The sequence below is a fragment of the Phaethon lepturus genome, unplaced genomic scaffold, assembly GCF_000687285.1.
Source record: "Phaethon lepturus isolate BGI_N335 unplaced genomic scaffold, ASM68728v1 scaffold5410, whole genome shotgun sequence".
Classification (NCBI taxonomy): Eukaryota; Metazoa; Chordata; class Aves; order Phaethontiformes; family Phaethontidae; genus Phaethon; species Phaethon lepturus.
The window spans coordinates 61,213-81,171 of NW_010511043.1; the positions used below are offsets into that span (position 1 = coordinate 61,213).

The 19,959-nt window shown below is 37.3% G+C and overlaps 1 protein-coding gene across 1 annotated transcript in view; it reads left to right on the forward strand.

The window, feature by feature from the left end:
- EXOC2 (exocyst complex component 2) overlaps positions 1–19,959 on the forward strand; it is a 119,480-nt gene that overhangs the window by 47,285 nt on the left and 52,236 nt on the right. The window contains exons 11-15 of the mRNA XM_010282527.1: positions 6,138–6,263; positions 10,260–10,384; positions 14,447–14,515; positions 14,767–14,924; positions 18,048–18,169. Of these exons, the coding sequence (XP_010280829.1) occupies positions 6,138–6,263; positions 10,260–10,384; positions 14,447–14,515; positions 14,767–14,924; positions 18,048–18,169 (600 nt within the window). The remainder of the gene's footprint in view (positions 1–6,137; positions 6,264–10,259; positions 10,385–14,446; positions 14,516–14,766; positions 14,925–18,047; positions 18,170–19,959) is intronic.

Consider the following 19,959-nt stretch of genomic DNA (forward strand, 5'->3'; position numbering starts at 1 on the left):
TATACTAGTTCGGTCATTGTGATTTTTTTTTTTTGTTGTAGTTCTTATTGCTGGAAAAAAATACGATTTTTGCAGCACTCAGAATATGATTTACAGCTCTCCAGATATTGTAAAAAACTATGCAGGGTTTTTCTGTGCCAGAGTAAAAGCAGCTGTAAGGAAGGAGATGGATGCTTAGACGATGTTGCTCTTTCTTCTGTGCCACACTGAGATTCTATTCACCTTGCAATGAATGATCCATCTTTGTTAGATCAGACAGGCCGGCAAGGCTTGTGTCAAAAGGGCCTTTTCAATTTGTTATCCTAGCAGCTGGTTCTCTTCCATTGCCTTTGCTTACTGTACATCTGGAAGAAGACTTCTTGCAGCTGGGAGCCATTTCATGTCTAAACCACATCCCCTGTCCATAGCAGAAATACCCTTTTGACAGCAGATGTCAAGCAAACCGTTAATAGGTTATTAATTAAAAAAAAAAGTACAAAAATTAATCAGTACAAAATTTGACACGGGATTTGTTTTCCTCTTTTACCACCTGTATCTGTAAGTTTGCTGTTATTTAGAATTTTTAAATGTAGAATCTGACATGTTCAGAAGTGGAGGAGGCATTCTTATTTTATATAATACTTTAAATAATATTTAAGTAATATAATTAAAAAGCATACAGTGAATATTGTGATTAAAAAACAGCACAGGTAGTTTAAAATCAAAATTGAAAAGATTAGTACTACTGAAGATAAAATGAAACTCTCTTGTGGCCAGAATTTTACCTTGGTGTCTGCTCTAGTCCTTTAAGTCCTTATTCAAGCAAGTAAGTAAAAGCGGGTTGTTTTCAAAGTTGCCGATGATGTCAATGTCCACTGGGGTGGACAGTAGTCCACTAGTGCTAGTGAAATAATGTAATTTTTATTTCAGTGCTGAACTTGAAGTGTTTGGCTGTTGCTTCATTATTTTTTGGCCTGCAGGACGAACAATAAGGCTTACCCTTAAGTTGTTAAATACTTAGAACAGCACTAGAAATCGTAGACCCAATTACTCTTTTTGTGGTAAACTGAAAAATAGTTTCATTATAAATATATTTAGTATAATGGAGACTAACCTTAAGATTTAACAAAGCATTAATTTTAAAATGTATTCCAAAAACATTTTTTCCATAAAGTGCCACAATTTTAATCTTCCGCACCCGTCTCTTTGCTAGAAATACAACCCATTTTCTTCTTGATCATTTAAAAATGTCATATTCCTAAAAAACGTGAGGTTAGAAAGAAAAAGTACTCAAGAAAAAGAATAAAATGCAGTCATTCATCTGTTGAGCAGGTTAATTTTTCGGTAATTTCTCCTGCTCGCCTGATTTTTTTTGCCTAGACAAATTGAAATTCTCAATGCGGTGTCCTTGAAAGGAATCTTATCCTGGTTGTGTCGGTGCCGGCTGCAGGCACTGTGTGTTTGGTCAACAAGCAACAGTGGGTGGTCAGGCTGTAGCACAGGACAAGGGCCCGCTGTGCGCAGGAAAAAATGTTCAAAGGTGTTTAAGGGTGGTAAGGAAGTCTGCCGCCCTTCAGAGAGTCCGAAGGCTATAGATCAGCCTTCCCTCACTATTGTAGCCTGTGAGAAAATTCACGGTAAGATACATAATGGGTGAAAGAATACAGTAACTGTATTCACCTGGTTGCACATCTGTAGGGTCTTTTTTTTTTTTTTTAATTTAATCTTGCTCATATACATGCTGTATATGTACATGCAGTCTGTGTAATGACCGATGTTTGATTTACCGTGGAAAATTGCAATGAAAAAACAACACAGACTGAGGTTGGTCACTAGTTAACAGATTTGTCACTGCAAAAGTACCGGCACTATATTATCCCCTGGTCAACCAGTAGCTTTTGTAAAAAGCTTTAGCTGAACGTCACATTAAATGGTGCAGCGGGGCTGGCAGAACTGCAGGGTGGCGGAGGCTGTGTTACAGAAGGGAGGCAAGAGATGCGTGACTCCCGTGAGAAACCGCCGCCGGTCAGACTGCAAGGGGGGGGAAATCCAAGCAGAGCTGTGGATATTGCAGGACAATTTTTACACTCAGTTTGGCAATAGCTTTACTTTCAAAACTGCTTTTGGAGATTTAAACCACTGACTGGTTTGCAGATCATGGAAAAAATCTACTTTAGGCAAATTTCATGCTAGTTGTCTCTTTAATGGAGTCTGTAACATGCTACGTGCCAAAAGCATGCAGGTAATGTTCAAAAAAATGGGGTCAAGGTATGTACATGAGCCATGAGTACTGTAGGCATGTAAGTACTCCGTAGCAACTCCAGTACTGATAAACTTAGAGTAGACTTGCAATTAGAGGTCAGCACAGGTGGCTTTTTCTTTACAGAAAGTGAAAGCACAAATTAAATAAATGGCTCAAAAATCATTGTGCTTTTTTTAGATCCTGTTTTGGTGAGATCTTACTGCACTGGAACAGAAGAGGGCTGAATAAAACCGTTGAACTGTTTATATTTCACGCAGTATCTGAATGTTTTTATTTCATTCTACATACCTTTAAATATTTGTGCACAAAAAGCTGAAACCCAGTAAAATGCTCTTTAAAAAAAAAAAAATTAGCGATGTTAAGATTCTTAAAAATTCTAACTTGATCTTCTCATGATTTTACAGTCATAAATGTAATAAGGCTTTAATTATACTTCTGGTTTGTCATGACTGTTTGGTAGAAGAAGAGAATGTAGTACATTTATTTTTCCTGTGTTTCCTTGGTTAAATATACACTTGGCATTGGAGTCACTGACAGATATGCTCCATGTAGATGCTGTATTTTGGAAAAAAGTACTTCTGTAACTTCAAAGATGCAGTACATTTAAAAAAAATGAAGATCTGTCAGGAATGTATTGGTCATGCTGTTTATACCACATCTTAAAACCTGTTAGCACAGTAAAAAGTTAATTTCTTGACACTTTAGATTGTTGCTGTCCTGTATTCAGGATCTAGGAATGTAGAAATAGTACACAAATCAAATAATGACTAGGCAGTAAGTTATTATTTGGGTAGTTTATTTAGCTTTATAAATATTATTGTCTACAGTCCGTACTAATATTAATTCATTGTATTACATTATGCTGCTAAATTTAAGCTGCTGGCTCCAGAGGGGGAACGAGTTGGGATGGGATAAAAATTGTTTGTACGTTAACTCTCACTTTTTTACAAAATGTATGTGTTAGTGTGCAGTCTTCAAGCGCTATCTTCTGGTAGGGTGAAAGCAAGATCAGCTTTGCTAATGTAGTCCAGATGTTTATTAGTCCTGAGGGTATATGTGCTGTTGTAGTTCCCTGCTGCTGTGTTATACTTGCTTGTAATGCTAGACAACCAATTAAGAAATTAGTTCATGTTAAACTTTCTTTTCCTGGTACGGCTGCAAACTGATGATGTGGTTTTTCTGGTGGAACAAGAGAGTATTCTTTACATGTTTTCTGTTACTGGTGAATATATAAACCATTTGGGCAGCATGGGGCTAGTATATCAGCAGCAATACAGAATTTTCAGGTTTTCAGCTACCTCAGGCAAATGGTTTTAATTGAACTAATTCACATTAAGATGTTTTGGTAAGCATGTCTGCTTTTCTTAATTTTGAGGTTTAATTGGCACTGTCATTTTTAGAAACCATCTGTTTACAAGAAATTCCTCATATTAACAAGATGTTTGAAGGGTGAGAGCCTAAATTCTATGCAAAGAAATCAAAGAGGGAAGTTTTGGTGTATCGCTGCTTTTTCTCATGGTAGTTTTTGTGAAGACAGCATTGCTGCACTTTGCGGGGGGTGGGTGTTTGTTGGTTTGGGTATTTTTAGTACGTGTTTTAACTAGCAGTGCCCCTGACAATACTGATTTGTCCTTGGTATACATTTTTTTCACTCAAATAAAATGCGGATACATAGAATCTGAGTCAATTTCTTATGGAAGCCCAAGAACTATGTGAGGCACTTAAAATTTTTCAGGGTCTCCTGCACAATTTTCTTTTTATTCTGGGTAGAATCTCTGTAAGATATTGAATGAATGCTTTTTTTTTTTTTTATCTGGAGAAGAAGAAATTTGGTTTTAATTCATTCTGCAGGCTTGCTGGAATGTTTTCGCTGAAGTTAATGTTGTAAATCTGTAATAATTAAGAGATGCTTTACAAGTCAGGTTTTTAAATCATAGCTGCAGAAGGTGCGTGACCTAAACAGATCTGTTACGCAGGCAGTTGCATAGTATGTGTCCATAATTAACTATTTGCACTTGCAGCATATATACCTACTTTAAAAGCTTCTGATAGCTTTAGAGTTTTTCCTTTAGTGTTCTGTATTTTTAGTTCATTCAGAAGGAAAAATCTTTCCCCAAATTCTTGTTCAAACTCGTTATAGAACTAACTTCGTGGTGACAGTGGATAATATACTTAAATCACTGTAGCAGAGCCCATATTGCTGAAAACTCATGACTTTTAAAGGTATAGTAAAGATCAGTTGTTTTCAATAAGTGAGGTAGGGTTTAAAATAGTCAACAGAATCATAGTACAGGCTAAAGATAGCACAGATGGATGCACCAAGTCAGCTAACACAGTGTGTCTATCATAATTATGAACTACGTAACAAATGGATCTATTTACTTAAGTGTCCTATAATGTGAACAGTAGTAAGATGAGTGGAGGAACCAAACTTAACTCAGTAGTAACAATGCCTTGGTGAGGCCACAGGGAATCTCTTTAAAATCCATGAAATAATTATGGGAGGACAAACTTCTTTCAAAAGGAACTAAAACCCAATGCTGTCACCTATTGGAAGTTTGCAATAAATTTCACCATACTTAGTACTGTTCTTCAAGCCCCAGCTGTTGAAGTAAAGTTACTAGGTATAACTTTACTGCTATACTGGTCTGACAGCAGCATAAATTCAGAATAAATATTCTTCAAATCATTTTTATTTTGTGTTACTCTTGAATCTGAGCATTGCAACGTTACAGCTGGCACTTTTACTGTGTGGCCTTCATACTATTCTAAGTGAATGTAGGTAGTGATGGAAAAGATCAAGCAATATGAATGCAAACTACAAAATTCAGCATGAATTACCAGGAGAGGTTTCATCTTGATATAAGAAGAAATTTTTTTTTGCTGTGAGAACAATCAATTACTGGGGCAACCTCCCCAGGGACATGGTAGAGTCCCATCACTGGTGGTTTTCAAGACTCAACTGGACAGGGTGCGAGATAATCTTGCTTAGGCTCCCTGTCCCATGAAATGTTAGACCAGATGGTGTTTCGAGGTCCTGTCCAAACTGGGCTGCTTTTATAATTCTATTAATTGTGATTAATTTACAGTTAGCTGTTACAGCTCAGTTGGCCAATGCTGAAATAATTTTTTATGGTTACTTTCAGAAATGTATTTGTAAGGTGAAAGGCATAAAGCAGCAATTTAGACTTTAAGAGAGATATTGGCGGTGTTACAGTACATTAAAAAAATCATCATGATCTGCTCATTATGATATGGTTTTTTTCCAAAATGTACATTAGACTCCAAGTATCCACCTCCATCAGATTAGATCATTGCTTAGGACTTGCTAATAGTGACCTACATCTGGACAGGCACACAAATTTACAGATATACACAAGCATACAGTGTCATTAGTTCATTTGCTTCATGATGGATGGATTATTTCTACCTGAACTCTGTGCAGGTCAAACAGAAGTTGTAGTTGAATACTCTGCCCTTAACTGCTTCAGCTGGAGGCACAAGAAACTTCTGCTGTTGAAAAGTATATTTAGATGTATGCCAGAAAAAGTGTGTGTACCATGTGGCTAATGGCATAAATATATATTTATCCATGGCTTTCAAGGAACTAATTGTAGGGCATTAATTAAAGTAAAAATGGAGAAACATGCAGAGCAAAGAATGGTATTTCCCACATGGTGCTTGTGGTTTTGGCTTTGCTACAGGGGTTAATAGTGATGTTATTGAATAGCATTGATGTAGATGAAAAAACAATCTAAATAAGCAAGACTAAGAATGTTGGGTGACTTTTTTCTTGTATCACTTCTGAATTACATTAGAATTCTACATGCAACATGCAGTTTCATCTCAGCTGATGTGCAAAATCATTGCAACCTTTCTTTTCCCATCTCTCTAGGGAACTCATTGCTCCACAGCCCCATGTTAGACCTGGACAGTGATGTGCGTCCATCACCAATTGGCCACCTCGGTCAAACTGCTTCACTGAAAAGGGGCAGCAGCTTTCAGTCTGGCCGTGATGATGGTAGGTGTTTGTTTTATTTGGAAAAACAAAGCTGTGTTTCCTTATGTCTTGTGTGTGGTGTAGTCAGAAACCCAGATTCTGTGTTTTTATTGTTTTGGTTTATTACCAAATAAAGTTAGTTCTTCTCATGTGTTATTGTTGCTTACAAAAGGGATCCTCAGGTTTTTTTTGCAGAGAGCAGTTCATAACAGAAATCTGCTTCTTAAAATGTAATCAGGGTAATAACAGTCTCTTCTTTTTATTTCTCCTCCTACAAAACCAGATTTTTTTTTTAAATACATACCACCTACTGCCTACCACTTTTTGCTGCTGTTATACATTTTGTGTGTGTTTTGCTAAAATGGATCTCCTTGCATTTGTTCCTCCTGTAACTTCACATATCTGGACCTTTTTCTCTAATTCTATAGATCCAGAAAGGGAAACAAAAGTGTGTGACTAAGCTCGAGCAGTGTGTCCGCAACGAGATGAGCCCTTGTGCATCATAAGTGTCTTCAACGCCCTAGTCCAAACAACTTAATCTCAGGAGTCTTTCAATGGTGACATCACAGGAGACAGAAAACATGTTTTTCACAGGATAGGTCATTTCTTACCAAAATGCTTTTGTGCAGAAAGCAGGTTTTTATTAAGAACTTTCTGGCTTTGTTCTGCTTTGATGTTGCTCTTCTCCCAGTCCTGTGGGCTTCCTTGAAAAACCATCGATGGTTATCTTTGCTTTTAGTATCTTAGTTATGGATCCATAACCTTTTACAAACTGGAAAAAATATGTCTTCAACAAGCTTTGCATATTGTGTAGCCAGCAGTTTAAGACCATAGCCACTGCAAAGACCATAGAGTCAGAATGAGTTGCCTCTGAGTCGAGTTCCTTGGTACTTAGGTGCACATGCCCACTGCATGCTTAGGAGCAGTTGAAGGTTCTACCATCCTCGCTCTTCTCTGAGTGGAGAGCTAAAGCAAACCAACCACTTATGATAACTGTGCAGCAGCTGCCATTCCAAATATGCCATCATATTGCTTGTGCATCTTTTTGTGTCTTAGAAAACTTGAAGAATGGCGTCTCTGGGGGGGTTGGTGTTTTTTTTTCACAATGTGATTGACAGTGATTGTCTATGAGATTGAACAAATTACTTTGAATTTGAAACTGCAGCATTCAAGTAACATGCAGCTCTTGCTTGAGCATATGTTCACGAGGATATGTGAACAATACCTCTAGTTTCACCTTTAGGGTATTACAGCACAGTTTATAATAGAATAAAAGAAAATTTCTGCTTTAATATAGATTAGAGCTTTCTCTAGCAACAAAGTCAAAATATACTGAATTTATGACCAGAATGTTCTTTTGACATGATGTTCAGTAGGTTATTCTAATAAATATCTCTTATCTGCAGACTAGGGACTAAGGCAATCTCTGAAATAGGCATGAAGTATGCTTCCTGGAGGGGAAAAGAACTCCGTACATGAAGTAAATCTTGCCATTGTGTTTCCAGTTAGGAGCAGACATCCCTGGTTATAACCTTGGATTGGTGCTGGAGCTTTTGGCAAAGATGAAATGGTTTCTCAAAGGAGCTGAAATCTTTTGGTTAGAACTTGGGGGTTGTTGGCTTTACAGAGCCTCTGTTGCTGTAGCAGTATTGGCACAGCTTCCTGGCATTACTATGCCAGCTTATGTTAATAAGAGAGTTTTTCTGCTGAGCGGTCTAGACCAGTTCTCTGACAGTCATAAACCAAGCTGGCAAAAATACTGCTCTGACATCCTATCTGTGTCCACACTGAGTTTTGCTGGTTGAACGTTGAAGTTTTCATGCCTCCTAAACAGATGCATCACATTCAGCAGAGTTATACTTCAATTATGTCCCCAGAGTCTCTCTCCAGATCACAAAAAATTGTGATTTTTTTTTTTTTTTAATACTAATCCAGAGTCCCTAAATTTTTCAGCCATGAGGAACAAGAACATTTTGGGTAGTGCAGATCTTTATTTGTCCACTAAAGAAATGGACTAATAATTGACCCTCAACTTGTTCAAATGGATGCTGATGAAGGCATGCTGTACTTTAAGGAGATTCAAGACTGACTGCCAACACAATAAAATAGTGAGGCTCTGGTGAAGCCTACTAGTTACTCAATGTGCTATTAGGCAGCTATGTTTGCTGAACTGGTGAATTCCTGTTCTGTGTAGACAATATTCTCTAGCAGAGTAAAGACAAGAAGTTCTATTTCACCCAACATTTTTTTCCATTTCCACAGAGTTATGTAGGATAATATCATAGAATCACAGAATCATTAAGGTTGGAAAAGACCTTTAAGATCATCAAGTCCAACCATCAACCCAATACCACCATGCCCACTAAACCATATTCTGAAGTGCCATGTCTACAAATTTTTTGAATACTTCTAGTGATGGTGACTCCACCACCTCCCTGGGCAGCCTGTTCCAATGCTTGACCACTCTCTCGATAAAGAAATTTTTCCTAATATCCGGTCTAAACCTCCCCTGGCACAACTTGAGGCCATTCCCTCTCGTCCTATCGCTGGTTACTTGGGAGAAGAGACCAACACCCACCTCACCACAACCCTCTTTCAGGTAGTTGTAGAGAGCGATGAGGTCTCCCCCCCAGCCTCCTCTTCTCCAGACTGAACAACCCCAGATCTCTCAGCCGCTCCTCATAAGACTTGTGCTCCAGACCCCTCACCAGCTTCGTTGCCCTTCTCTGGGCACGCTTCAGCAACTCAATGTCTGTCTTGTAGCGAGGGACCCAAACCTGAACACAGGATTTGAGGTGTGGCCTCACCAGTGCCAAGTACAGGGGCACGATCACTTCCCTATGCCATCATGTTTTTAACTTTATCATTTATAAAAGACCAGAGTTTATACACAAAAAAACCCACAAACATGGACCTCTAAGTGGTTTTGTTTTGTGGTTTTTTTTGGCTGCTTTGATTTGCCTTTTTTTTGTTCTGTGGTTTTGGGATTTTTCCCCCCAAAAAATGAGTGATTTCTTTTTCCCAACGTTCTAAAGTAGACTCTAATTCTTGAAGTGAAATATAAGTCTCTTACCACTGTTATACTGTTTTGTTAAAACATTGTAGTTGATAAAGTTTCAATGGAGAAGGCAGATGCTTATAGAAAAGTATTTCAGAGTTTCCTTTATTTTCTGTGTTAATTAGTACTTTTCTTCTGCTCCTATTCAGCTTTCTTTTTATCTCCTCCCCAGCCTCCCTATGCCCCATTTGGTAAGAAACTGAGAAAAGTTATTTGCTGACAAAATGTAAGCTATTTTCCTGATGTGTTTTAATAGCCAATGTACCAGGAGTGTAAGTAGGTTCCTGAAGTGAGAGGTGCCACAGTGTTACGTGTTATGATTGTGTTCTTTATCCAGGAATCTCATTACATAGTGATACATTTATTGAGTTTTAACAACAATGTTGGAATCTCCCCTGTTTCTCAGGTAAAAGATTTTACCCTACAAATGAAAACAAAGATGAAAGGTTTGCAACATGCCCTAGGCCACAGTGGAAAATTTTTTGAGCTGGAAATAAAGCAGATCTTCCAGTTTCCATTGTTTGCCTTAGTCACTAGCCCATCCTAGCAGCCCTGTTTCTTCAGCATCACCACCTCATCATTTGAAACTTCTAATGTCTTGATTGCTTTCATGTTACCTTACCTTGCCTTTTAGAGTGGTTTGAAGACAGAAGACTGGCTGAATGGATTAGTAGGTGGATTACATTAGATACACCTACAAAGCGGCCTGGTCTGTATATATTGTCATAGTGCTGGCACCTTGTAAGTGTATGAGAAAAGAAGAAAGAGCTTGGATGTGTACTAGTTGTGTACACATATATGGACTGGGCTTTAAATTTTTCCATTCCTACCTGAAAGTTTTTATGTATACTATGCATTCACTTGTGTAATACAAAGCAGCAGCTACCTAGTAGTACGGTTTTTATTATTAATTCAAAGTTTTTTAATTTTGCTTTTTCTGTCTCTTCTCCTCCTTTTAGCTTGGCGATACAAAGCTCCTCAGCAAGTTGTATTTGTTGAAAAGTTGACAAAACTTGTTGTAAGTCAGCTGCCCAACTTCTGGAAGCTCTGGATTTCTTATGTGAATGGAAGTTTATTCAGTGAGGTATGGATTCTTCTATACAAATTTCTTTTAAGTAACAAAGCTCCATAATAATTATTTGTATTGAAGTATTATATTTCACTGGAAGAAGTGATTGGGCTTACTTTAATCAGAGATATTTATAAAACAATGTGTAGACTTTTACACATTTGAGAGATGCTACCTTGACTAGTAAGGTGTCTTGCAATACTAACCCATAGAACTCAGATCTTTCTTTTTATTTTTAAAAGAATGAAAGTATACAGTGGAATTAGAATTCTGCCAGGGGTGGGTCTGTGTGTGTTCCAGATGCTGGAGTCAATATCTGTGTAGTTTCACCTCTTACTCATAGCTGACCAGCTGCACTTCATTGGTGATCTGAAGAAATAGCAAATTGCATGAAGGATAGAGATATGTGAAAGATGCAGTCATACAGGAAAACAAAAGTTTCCTTTCTTTGGAACAAGAATACTCATTTCTCAAGCTTTAAGTATTTGGAATTGAAGGTAGGTTCAAGACCAGAGTTGCAAAATGACCGAGGCCCAGAGCGGTATACACAGACATACTATATGGTGTCTAGTCTGGAAGTGCAGTCAGCTGCAATCACCTGTGCTTCTAGTCCTTCTTGCTCAGATGATCTGGTTTTTACAAAGTATGTAAATATCATCTTGATAATCCTAGAAGCAGGGTGGGGAAGTAATGATTCATGACATGCTGTTTTTACATGCACACTATTAACAGATTTTGAAAGAATACATTTCATAATTAATTTGATATGGGTAGTATACAGGTTACCGTCATAATCGTTACCAGAGAAATACAGTAGCTTTGGGGTTTGTGTTACTGCTAAAATTTGGTCACAGAATTACATTGTGTTTTACAGGGAGTTTGCTTCTAGTCCTCAAGCCATGTTGTTTCTTCTACAGAATGAGAGCTGTAGCGATGGTATATTCCCAAGGAGCAAGTCTCACAAGCACACGATTGAAGTGTAGTGAAAGGCAGCTCTCTGTTCCATCAACAGATGATAAGGCACTAGTTCACACCTCATCTGCATAGGTATCACTGAGAAGTCCTGCTGACTGCAGTTCGGACTCACTCATTTTGGGTCCTAAAAAACTCTGAGGACAAGGTCCATAAAGGGATGTAGAGATAGTTGGGATAATACAGAGCACGTGGAAAATAAGCAAGCTTTTGGACATGCATATTATTCAGATCAGCTTCTATATCAAACTGAAAAGTTTGTGTATCTGAAACTTCTCTTGTTTAACTGTTGCTATATAATTTCATTTGTTGAGATTGTTTTTATCCTGCCATGCTTATAGTGTCCTGCTGTGCTTAAAGCCTTATGTAATCACAGCTACAGTGTTCCACTACAACATTATACCTAAAGCAGAACTACCACCATAGCTATCTACTATTCTTTGCAGCTTTAGTAGAAAATAAAACAAAAACCTTAGGAAAAGGAAATTTGGAAGCTTATTTTGTCATTTTCCTTTTCTCTGACTAACTAAAGAATTAATTTCTCAAGCGGTCATTCTGTTTATTGCCACTGTCTGTAAATCAATTATAACATTTGCCATTGTCTGTAAATCAATACAACATTTTCATATGATGATACTAATAGGTACTGTAGACCTTTCTATGTTGAACACAGTGTAGCGAGCCTTATAGCTCCAGTGAAATAGACTCTATTTGTGATCCTCATTTTATATGATAAAATCAAAAGAAAGGTATGACATTTACTCACAACACTCAGTGAACGAATTAGAATCAAGAATAAACTTTAGTACTTGCACAAAAATCATTAGTTTCATAAGGGAAATGACGACCTTTATATTTGACAACAGTACCATTGGAAAATAGACTTTACAAATCCACCTGTTAAGTTATTGGGATTTTTTTTTTCTCTGAGTACAATGAAAAAGAAAGCAATTTCTAGAGAAACTGAGACTTGAACTGTAAACAAAGTTGAGAAATTCTGCTCATGAAAATGATTGCAAGTGGAAAATGCAGTGATCTTATGTCGTGTCTGAACAAAACATTGTTTCCATGTATTTAAAAAATAAAAAAAAAAAGAAGAGGAAGAGGTAGTTTTCCTGTTAGTCTCTAAGGTACATGTACTCTTCTTCTGTTGAGCCAGATTCTGAGCTTGTAAGGAATTAATCCCCATACATTTGATTTCTTCTGCTTCTTTGGTCCTTACGGAAGCCCCCCCAAGTTCTTGGGGAGAGAGGAGGGATGGTCCCCTCCGTTCCTTTTGTGTGTTCTGCATGCCACAGTCAACTGAGGACAAGTGGAAGAAGGGGGTGGCATAAGCTAGAAGACTCTTTCTAGAGCACCTGAGAATATCTGTTACATTCAAGAATCAAGATCTATATGTTTTTCTATCAGAAACCATACAGATTTTAATTATCCATGAAGAAATTTCTGTTACCATGTTGCTTGCTATTTATTGTCATTCAGGAAGCAAGGTGATTGCTAAGAAAAATCCTGTGAAAATGGTATAGAGGGTCATTTCAGTTAGGTTATATAAGTCTTCAAGACAGTTTAAAAATGTGGAAGGAAAATCCCCACATATGAATAACAAGCTGTATTTATTTTCTCTTGTTCAGTTTGTAGGTTTTTGGGGGTTTTGGGGAGGTGTTCTTTTTAGTTCTGAAAATTTAGCTCTATGCTTTAAAATATTGTCAGTTAAAGATTTACGTGGTATTTTCAACAGTTTAAAAAGTTGAGTTCTTTGAATCACTCTAGGTGAAGTCGCATATGTGAGTAGTAACCGTTGGTCTTACCACAAGATAGTTTTGGTCTGTCTGTGCAGGAAAGGTTTAAGGTTGGTCTTCAGCAAAACCACTAAGAAGAAAAAAAGATATCAAAGATCTGTGAATTTTTTGTTGCTCTTTAATCCAGCTGTAAAACAGTGTGAATTTTAAATTGATGTATGAGGTTTAAAGGAATACAGCTTATTTTCTTTTTAAGGCATTAGAAGAGAGAGTATCATATGCAGCAATAACTCAAGTGTTTTCCTTGTCTGAAACTGTAATTCAGAGCTTTCAAGTACAAAAGTTTCATAGCTATGAATTTTCCAAAACGGTTAAGCAGTTTTGTTTTTCTCTAATTTTTGCTCACTTCAAATGATTTATTTTACCTTAAAAATCTGAAATGCTGTAGCTAAAGAGGGAATTTGAAAAACACGGCATTTCAAATTAATGACTTAAAAATAAACCTATTCCCTTTGAGAACACTTTTCATGTTATTGCACTTCTTGTCCAGTAGATGTTGCTGTACATACATAAAATAGGAGGTTTTTCTAACTATAAAATTCTACATCCGCATTTAACTGAGTATTTGAAATAACTTTTTTCGGTATAATTTACTGTGTTCTCAGTAGACTCCACAGAAGGCTGGAACTACAAACAGGAAGACTATTAGTCAAACCATGTTTTTCTTCAACTGTAACTGTCTCATGCAAAGTGTACTGACATTCCTTGGTTTTCAAAGAGTGAACTGTCCATGAAGATGCTGACTATTTTGCAAAGTCTCTTTTACGGTTATTTGAACTATTTAAAGAGCATTGTCAACAAAACGCTGTTCCTAAATACAAACAAAACCCCCTCAACCCTCCCCCTCATGTTACAGTTCCAAATCGCCCTCAGTCCAAGAAGTGTCTCCCACTTCAGATCGATGCCCTTCTTGGGGAAGCTTCCATGCTGAGAAAATAGATTTTTTTTTTTTTTTTTCATATAAACTTGGTGCACAATTTGACTACATATGTTTTAGCTCTCACTAACATTGCAGTGAGAATACTTTGGCCTCATGAAGTTCATATTGCTTGAGCTATGCTTTTATGCTTGTCTCTGACTTTGTCTTACATACACTTTGCTCCTCAAAATTAGACATTGGCACACTGACCTACAGCAAGTAGAGTTTATCGATACATAGACTTATTGAGATGCCATGAGTTAGTTTTTATAATTGCATCATAAACTCATCGTTTTTCACTTCTTCACTTTGAAACCCTCTTTTTCAGAATTATTTTAATGGTGGTTATGAGATACTTACACTTTTCAATTTTCTCATTTTCACAAGACTGCTGAAAAATCTGGCCAAATGGAAAGATCAAAGAAAAACGCTAGGCAAAGACAAAATGATTTCAAGGTAAGTTATGGAGGGAAACCTTGCTTTCTTTCAGTTGTCCTTCATAGCAAGACACGTTAGTCTCACCACCTTGAAAATCAGCTTTCTTAAATCATCTGTGTGCCCTTATACCTCCTTTTTCTCTACTCTCTACCATGTGAAGCCACCTGTAAATCGCACATTCCAAGCTGTTGTGTATAGCAAGTACATGGCAGCTTAAGCATATTAATAGAGCTTTTTGCTTGATTTTTCTTTGTTGCCTTCTGATGCAGAAAATGATTCAGGAAGTGATGCACTCTCTGGTAAAACTTATCCGTGGAGCTTTGCTTCCATTCAGCCTTAGAGAAGGAGAATCAAGACAGTATGGTGGCTGGGAGATGAAAGCTGAACTTTCTGGCCAGTGGCTAACACATGTTATCCAGACTGTAAGGTAAACGGATATGTGGACCTACAAAGTGATGCTATTCCTTAAACATATGTGCTTTAAGGCAAATTATTTTGTTTATTGTATTAAATACCCTGAGTAGCCAGAATGCTAACATTTACAAAAATAGGATTACAAAAAAAATTACTTATGGCAGATTAGGGTTCAATGTGCAAGCATAACTAAATGTCTCATGATATAGCCTTAATACATAATGATATATTAATTTTTTTCCAGGGCATCTTAGGAAAAAAATTGAATAAAATATTTGCCTGGCACAGCATAGACACTCCATGAATGAAACAGGATTTGATTCTTCAGGGTAGCATGCAATTATCTGCTTCATTCGTTACACGTCTTCCCATCTCTGCCAAAATGGATGAAAATAGCATGCTTCTCACTGTAGTATCATTCTTAAATCATAATTTACAGTTGTTCTATGGATGGTGATACTCCTGCTTATAATGTCATTCTGCTTATAATTATGTTTATTTATAAACTTAGTAATGTGCATGACATTAATTACAAAATGTCTCATTAATATACAGAATTTGCTTCTATTTGTCTATGGAGGATATAAGAATTGTCATTATCTTTTGGAAACTTGAGTAATGCCTGGATATGATACTCCACTTTTTATCTGCAGTTTTCAAAGTAGGTAACAAGCAAAGCACAGAGGAAGAAAAGAAAGGGGTATAATCATGTATAGATAATTCTTATTGCAGATGGAGCTAGCAACGATACGTACCTGTTGTCAAGTGTGTGTAACACTTTCCCGAAGTCTGTTGTCAGTTACATTATTTGTACTTTAACCATTCAGAAAAAAAATTTCCTTGTGAAGTTTCTTATTCTGGCTGATTTTTATTGAAAGTTTCCAGTTTGAGAAGGAACTGACTTGGCACTTGATGAAGAGATGTCAAGGGGCAAGGGAACAGGTTTTGGTACCCGTGTTGCCCTTTAATAAGAAAAAGTCCAATTTCATTCAGTTTAGAAAATTCTAGAATTTAACACTGGCACATCTGTAATATTGGCTTGGAAATTTAACCAACAGATTCTCTAAAGATTGGTGGTGCTTCAGAGTTCTGCCACCTGAGGTATGATCGAGGCTGAAGTTACAGGATATGTGAAGACTCTTTTTCAGAGAATCTCCTCTTGCTTTCTGGCCACTGCCTGGGTAATGAACAACTGAACTGAGAGCTGGGGAAATTCTCTTTCCCTCCCACTCTTTTCCCCACCTCATGTTCTTACTGATGCCTGTGCTGGCACTTTACTAAAAGTGAGCTAGACTTTAATGCTAAGCAGACAAAAGTAGAGAAGAAAAGGGACAATCTGGAGAAGAGTAACCAAACGTACCGTGATGGGGTACTGACCAGTGATGACCAGGTCAGAATTTTTTGCAAGCATTTTTCTTTTTGAGCCCCCGCACTTTGACAATCTTATAAATTCTTGTGACTCACACTGATGACGAAGGTGGACTCTTCTCATGAAGAGTCTAGATGTTGCGTAAAAACCTTATTTGTTGCAAAGTTATGTAATAACTGAAGTCTTATTTTTATAGTTCCTAACAAAGTCATTATGAAGCACATTATAGAATTTTACTCTATTCAATCATTTCGCAAATGATTTACCGTTTTCTGCTTGTATTTAAGAGATAAAACTTCAAAATTAAATAACAATGAGTTGGCGTTACATATGTGTTATCTTAATTTTTCTGCCTGTTTATACGTACCACACAGCTTATAGTGGAGTGGTTGCATGGCCTTTCTCTTGTACCCCATTCTGTCATTGCCCAGTATGATAGGTTCCAGAGGATAAATTAGAGCTATGCAATAAGGTGAAGCTGTTGTCAGCAAGACTTTTGCCTTGTTGTAGGGATAGAAAGGTATGTCTTCGTTAGGGCGAGTTATATGAAGGAAAGATGGTCTTAGGGATGTGACAGCTGCATGGTCCCTTAGAAGTGGAATCAACTCTAAGTACAGGACTTCTGTGCAGTCTAAACTCACTTCAGCTTCTCACAGATGGGTATTTACATCCTGTGTTTCCTGAATGGCTGAGATAGCAGATTACATAAATCTGCACTAATTCAGTAGCTGTGCTGAGCAGAGAGCAGTCTGGTTAATGGTGGGGGTTTGATGGTTTATGCCCAACACCCAAGGGTAAGGAACTGCAGCCTTCCTCCTCCTGTTCTTTGGCGTTTTCTAGTACCTGTGCTTTGCTCAGTATTAGCAATAGAGCAAACAGCAATGACTGCATTTGCATTATCCTTGCTTAACTATCCAAGAGTTGGATAAAAGCAGTAAACCTCACTTTGTGCCCCTAACTAAAGTCTGAGCACAATTGCAGCCTTTTAGTTAAAAGCCGAAATGCTATTCCTTGTAAGCAGCTGCTGTGTTACTGTTTCTAAAGGAAAAAAACAGAAATGAATGTTTCCATTCTCAGCTATAGTAGCTGGTGATTTGTGACTGATCAGAGTTGGGAGGAAAACATTAAATGAATTCACTCTTTACTTCACTTGTGATGCAGTAGCTGTATTTTGGCGCCTTAAATATGTGTACTCTTGGCAATCTGATGCACAGCCATATTACCATTTATAGCACCTTGATGGCTGTTACTGTTGTAAATGCGGGTAAACAATATCTTAGAAACCCTGTTGCAGACCTAAGATTTGATCTAGGCATTCATCAAAAAACCCCAAACAAACCAACCAACAGTGCTTCACACACACACACACACACACACACCCTCCCCCGCCACCCCCCAAAAAAACCCCAAAACCAGACCGGAAAAAAAGCTACTTCTGCTCCTAAAGGATTATTCTTGGATTGTATGACAAGAGATGGATGGAGAAAGGCAAGTGGGGAACTGCAAGAGGACAATGGGAAAAGTTGGCATGTTGATATGACATTGTTGTAACATTACAAAAAAATAAATCTGTATTTGCAAGCTTCTGAATTAAGCAAATAATTAATCTTCTCTGAATGTGATAACCAGTTTTCAAAGACTTGCTGTGGATGCAGTTGCTGTATTTACATACACAGAAAATGTCTAAAAAAATTCAGTGAAGTTACATCAGCTTAAGAAAAACTCCTGCAGATTTACACTTCAATCTGATCTTTATTTGCTTTCCAGGCTTAGTTCTGAGTCTCTTACTGCGCTCGAAATACCCAATGATATGCTTCAGATCATTCAGGATCTTATTTTGGACCTTCGTGTTCGTTGCATTTTAGTGACCTTACAACACACAGCTGAAGGTAAAAAAAGGCTGTAGGTCTTCCTGCTTACTATCCTACTTTTTTGCCTCTGATTAGGCCAAACCGTGTTGTAGCAGATAACCATGTTTGTTACAGCTGTTGTAGTGGCAGTGGACTCCTGAGTTCTCTAGTATCTCACAAGGGTTACTCAAGCATTTAACTTTTCTGACAGAAATGTGTGTCATCAGTCTTTTTGTCCCTTAGTCTAATGAATACAGTAGTTTAGATCTCTCTCCTTTGGATTGAGACAGTTTAATAATGCAAGTGATTTATCTTATGATGCAGCTTTTCCATATTGGAAATATAATTTATTTTCTTTTTTGAGTTCTTCTGTAAAGTGAAGAATTAAATAAGCAGTGCTCCACCCCCAAGGAAAAAAAAAAAATCCACAGCCCTTGATGAAATATTTTAGTTGTGTGTTTTCCAAGGCTTTTTACTAACATTATAATCCCCAGGCTTCCTACTGTGTACACAGCTTTTGCCATAAATGTCTGTATTGTCAAGGCCAGTAACACATTCTCTAAATCTAATGTGATTCTATATGCAACAGAGGCCATTCATCTTGCATTCAACTCTAAAACTTGAATGTGAATGAAGTAAATCTTGCAGAAATAAATGTCTTCCTTAAAATCTCAGGGTGGATTGATCTACTAATTCACTTAGCAGGGTTTTTTTTCCAAAAGATTAATTACCCTCAATGTTAAAAAAATTGGGGCTTTTTTAATCTTACCATTTACACAGTTTTAATCTTTAACATATGATTCATTGTTATTTTGTAGGCTGATATGAAACGAAGTGTTTTACCCAAACCTTAAGTGTGCTAAGCACAGGTGGCTATATTGAGCAATTTTTTTAAACTTTTGGTGACAACAGGTCATAAATCCTCTGTGGTTCATTTGATACCAAATTGATATGAGTTATATTCTTGGCTTTTAATTCTTTTCTTAAATTCCATTTCAGCATTAACATTTTTATGCATTAATATCAGGCTAGTTGGCTATGCAAGTACGTAGGTTGTCTTGTCTCTTTAAAACTCCTTAGGGAAAGTGCATTATTTCAGATTTCACTTAAAGTATGAGGAAGTCTCTTTTGCTTTTCTTCACTTAGCACAACTGAGATAAATTAATTTCTGTTGGTTTTTAAATGGCAGGTGAAAAAGATTCCTTTATATGTAACTAATTAATTAATTGTGACGTGAGGGTGTCCTGTTGGACTGACTGCCCTCTAAGAATTGAGAGAGACTCCTCAGAATCACTGAAAAGTTGAAGGCTGTAGGTTTGCAAAGAAGGAAGTATCTAGCTCTGAACCATTTTGGTGACAGTCGTTTGCTTGTCAAATCTCTGTGAGCTATCCACTTAGCTTCTCCAGAGAGCTCCGATATGTGATTAATGATAAAGCTCTCAGCCAAAAGGTCTGCATACTTGTTGCATCATAACAATAGCCCAGTTCTGCATTCAGATCCAGAGTTCCTGCATCTTGCATCCTGATTGCTGACCACATATGTTCTGTGGAGGAAAAACTCTTGTGGTAGTCTGTACCTTAGGTTTTTATAAAAGCAGATTTTTACCAATCTATGTCTGAATGATTCTCTGTTTGGTCTGAAAATCTTTATTCATACTTTTCCTTCCTGAATCAAAAGAGATCAGATCCCACAAGATGCTGCTATGTTATGTTGACTGGATAATATACCTTTCTTTCACCTAGCTAATGACAGCAAGCCTTCCTTGACTGTTGCTTCAATCCCTTACTAATGAAGCAGTTCCATGTATTGGCTGTAGCATCAAACAGGG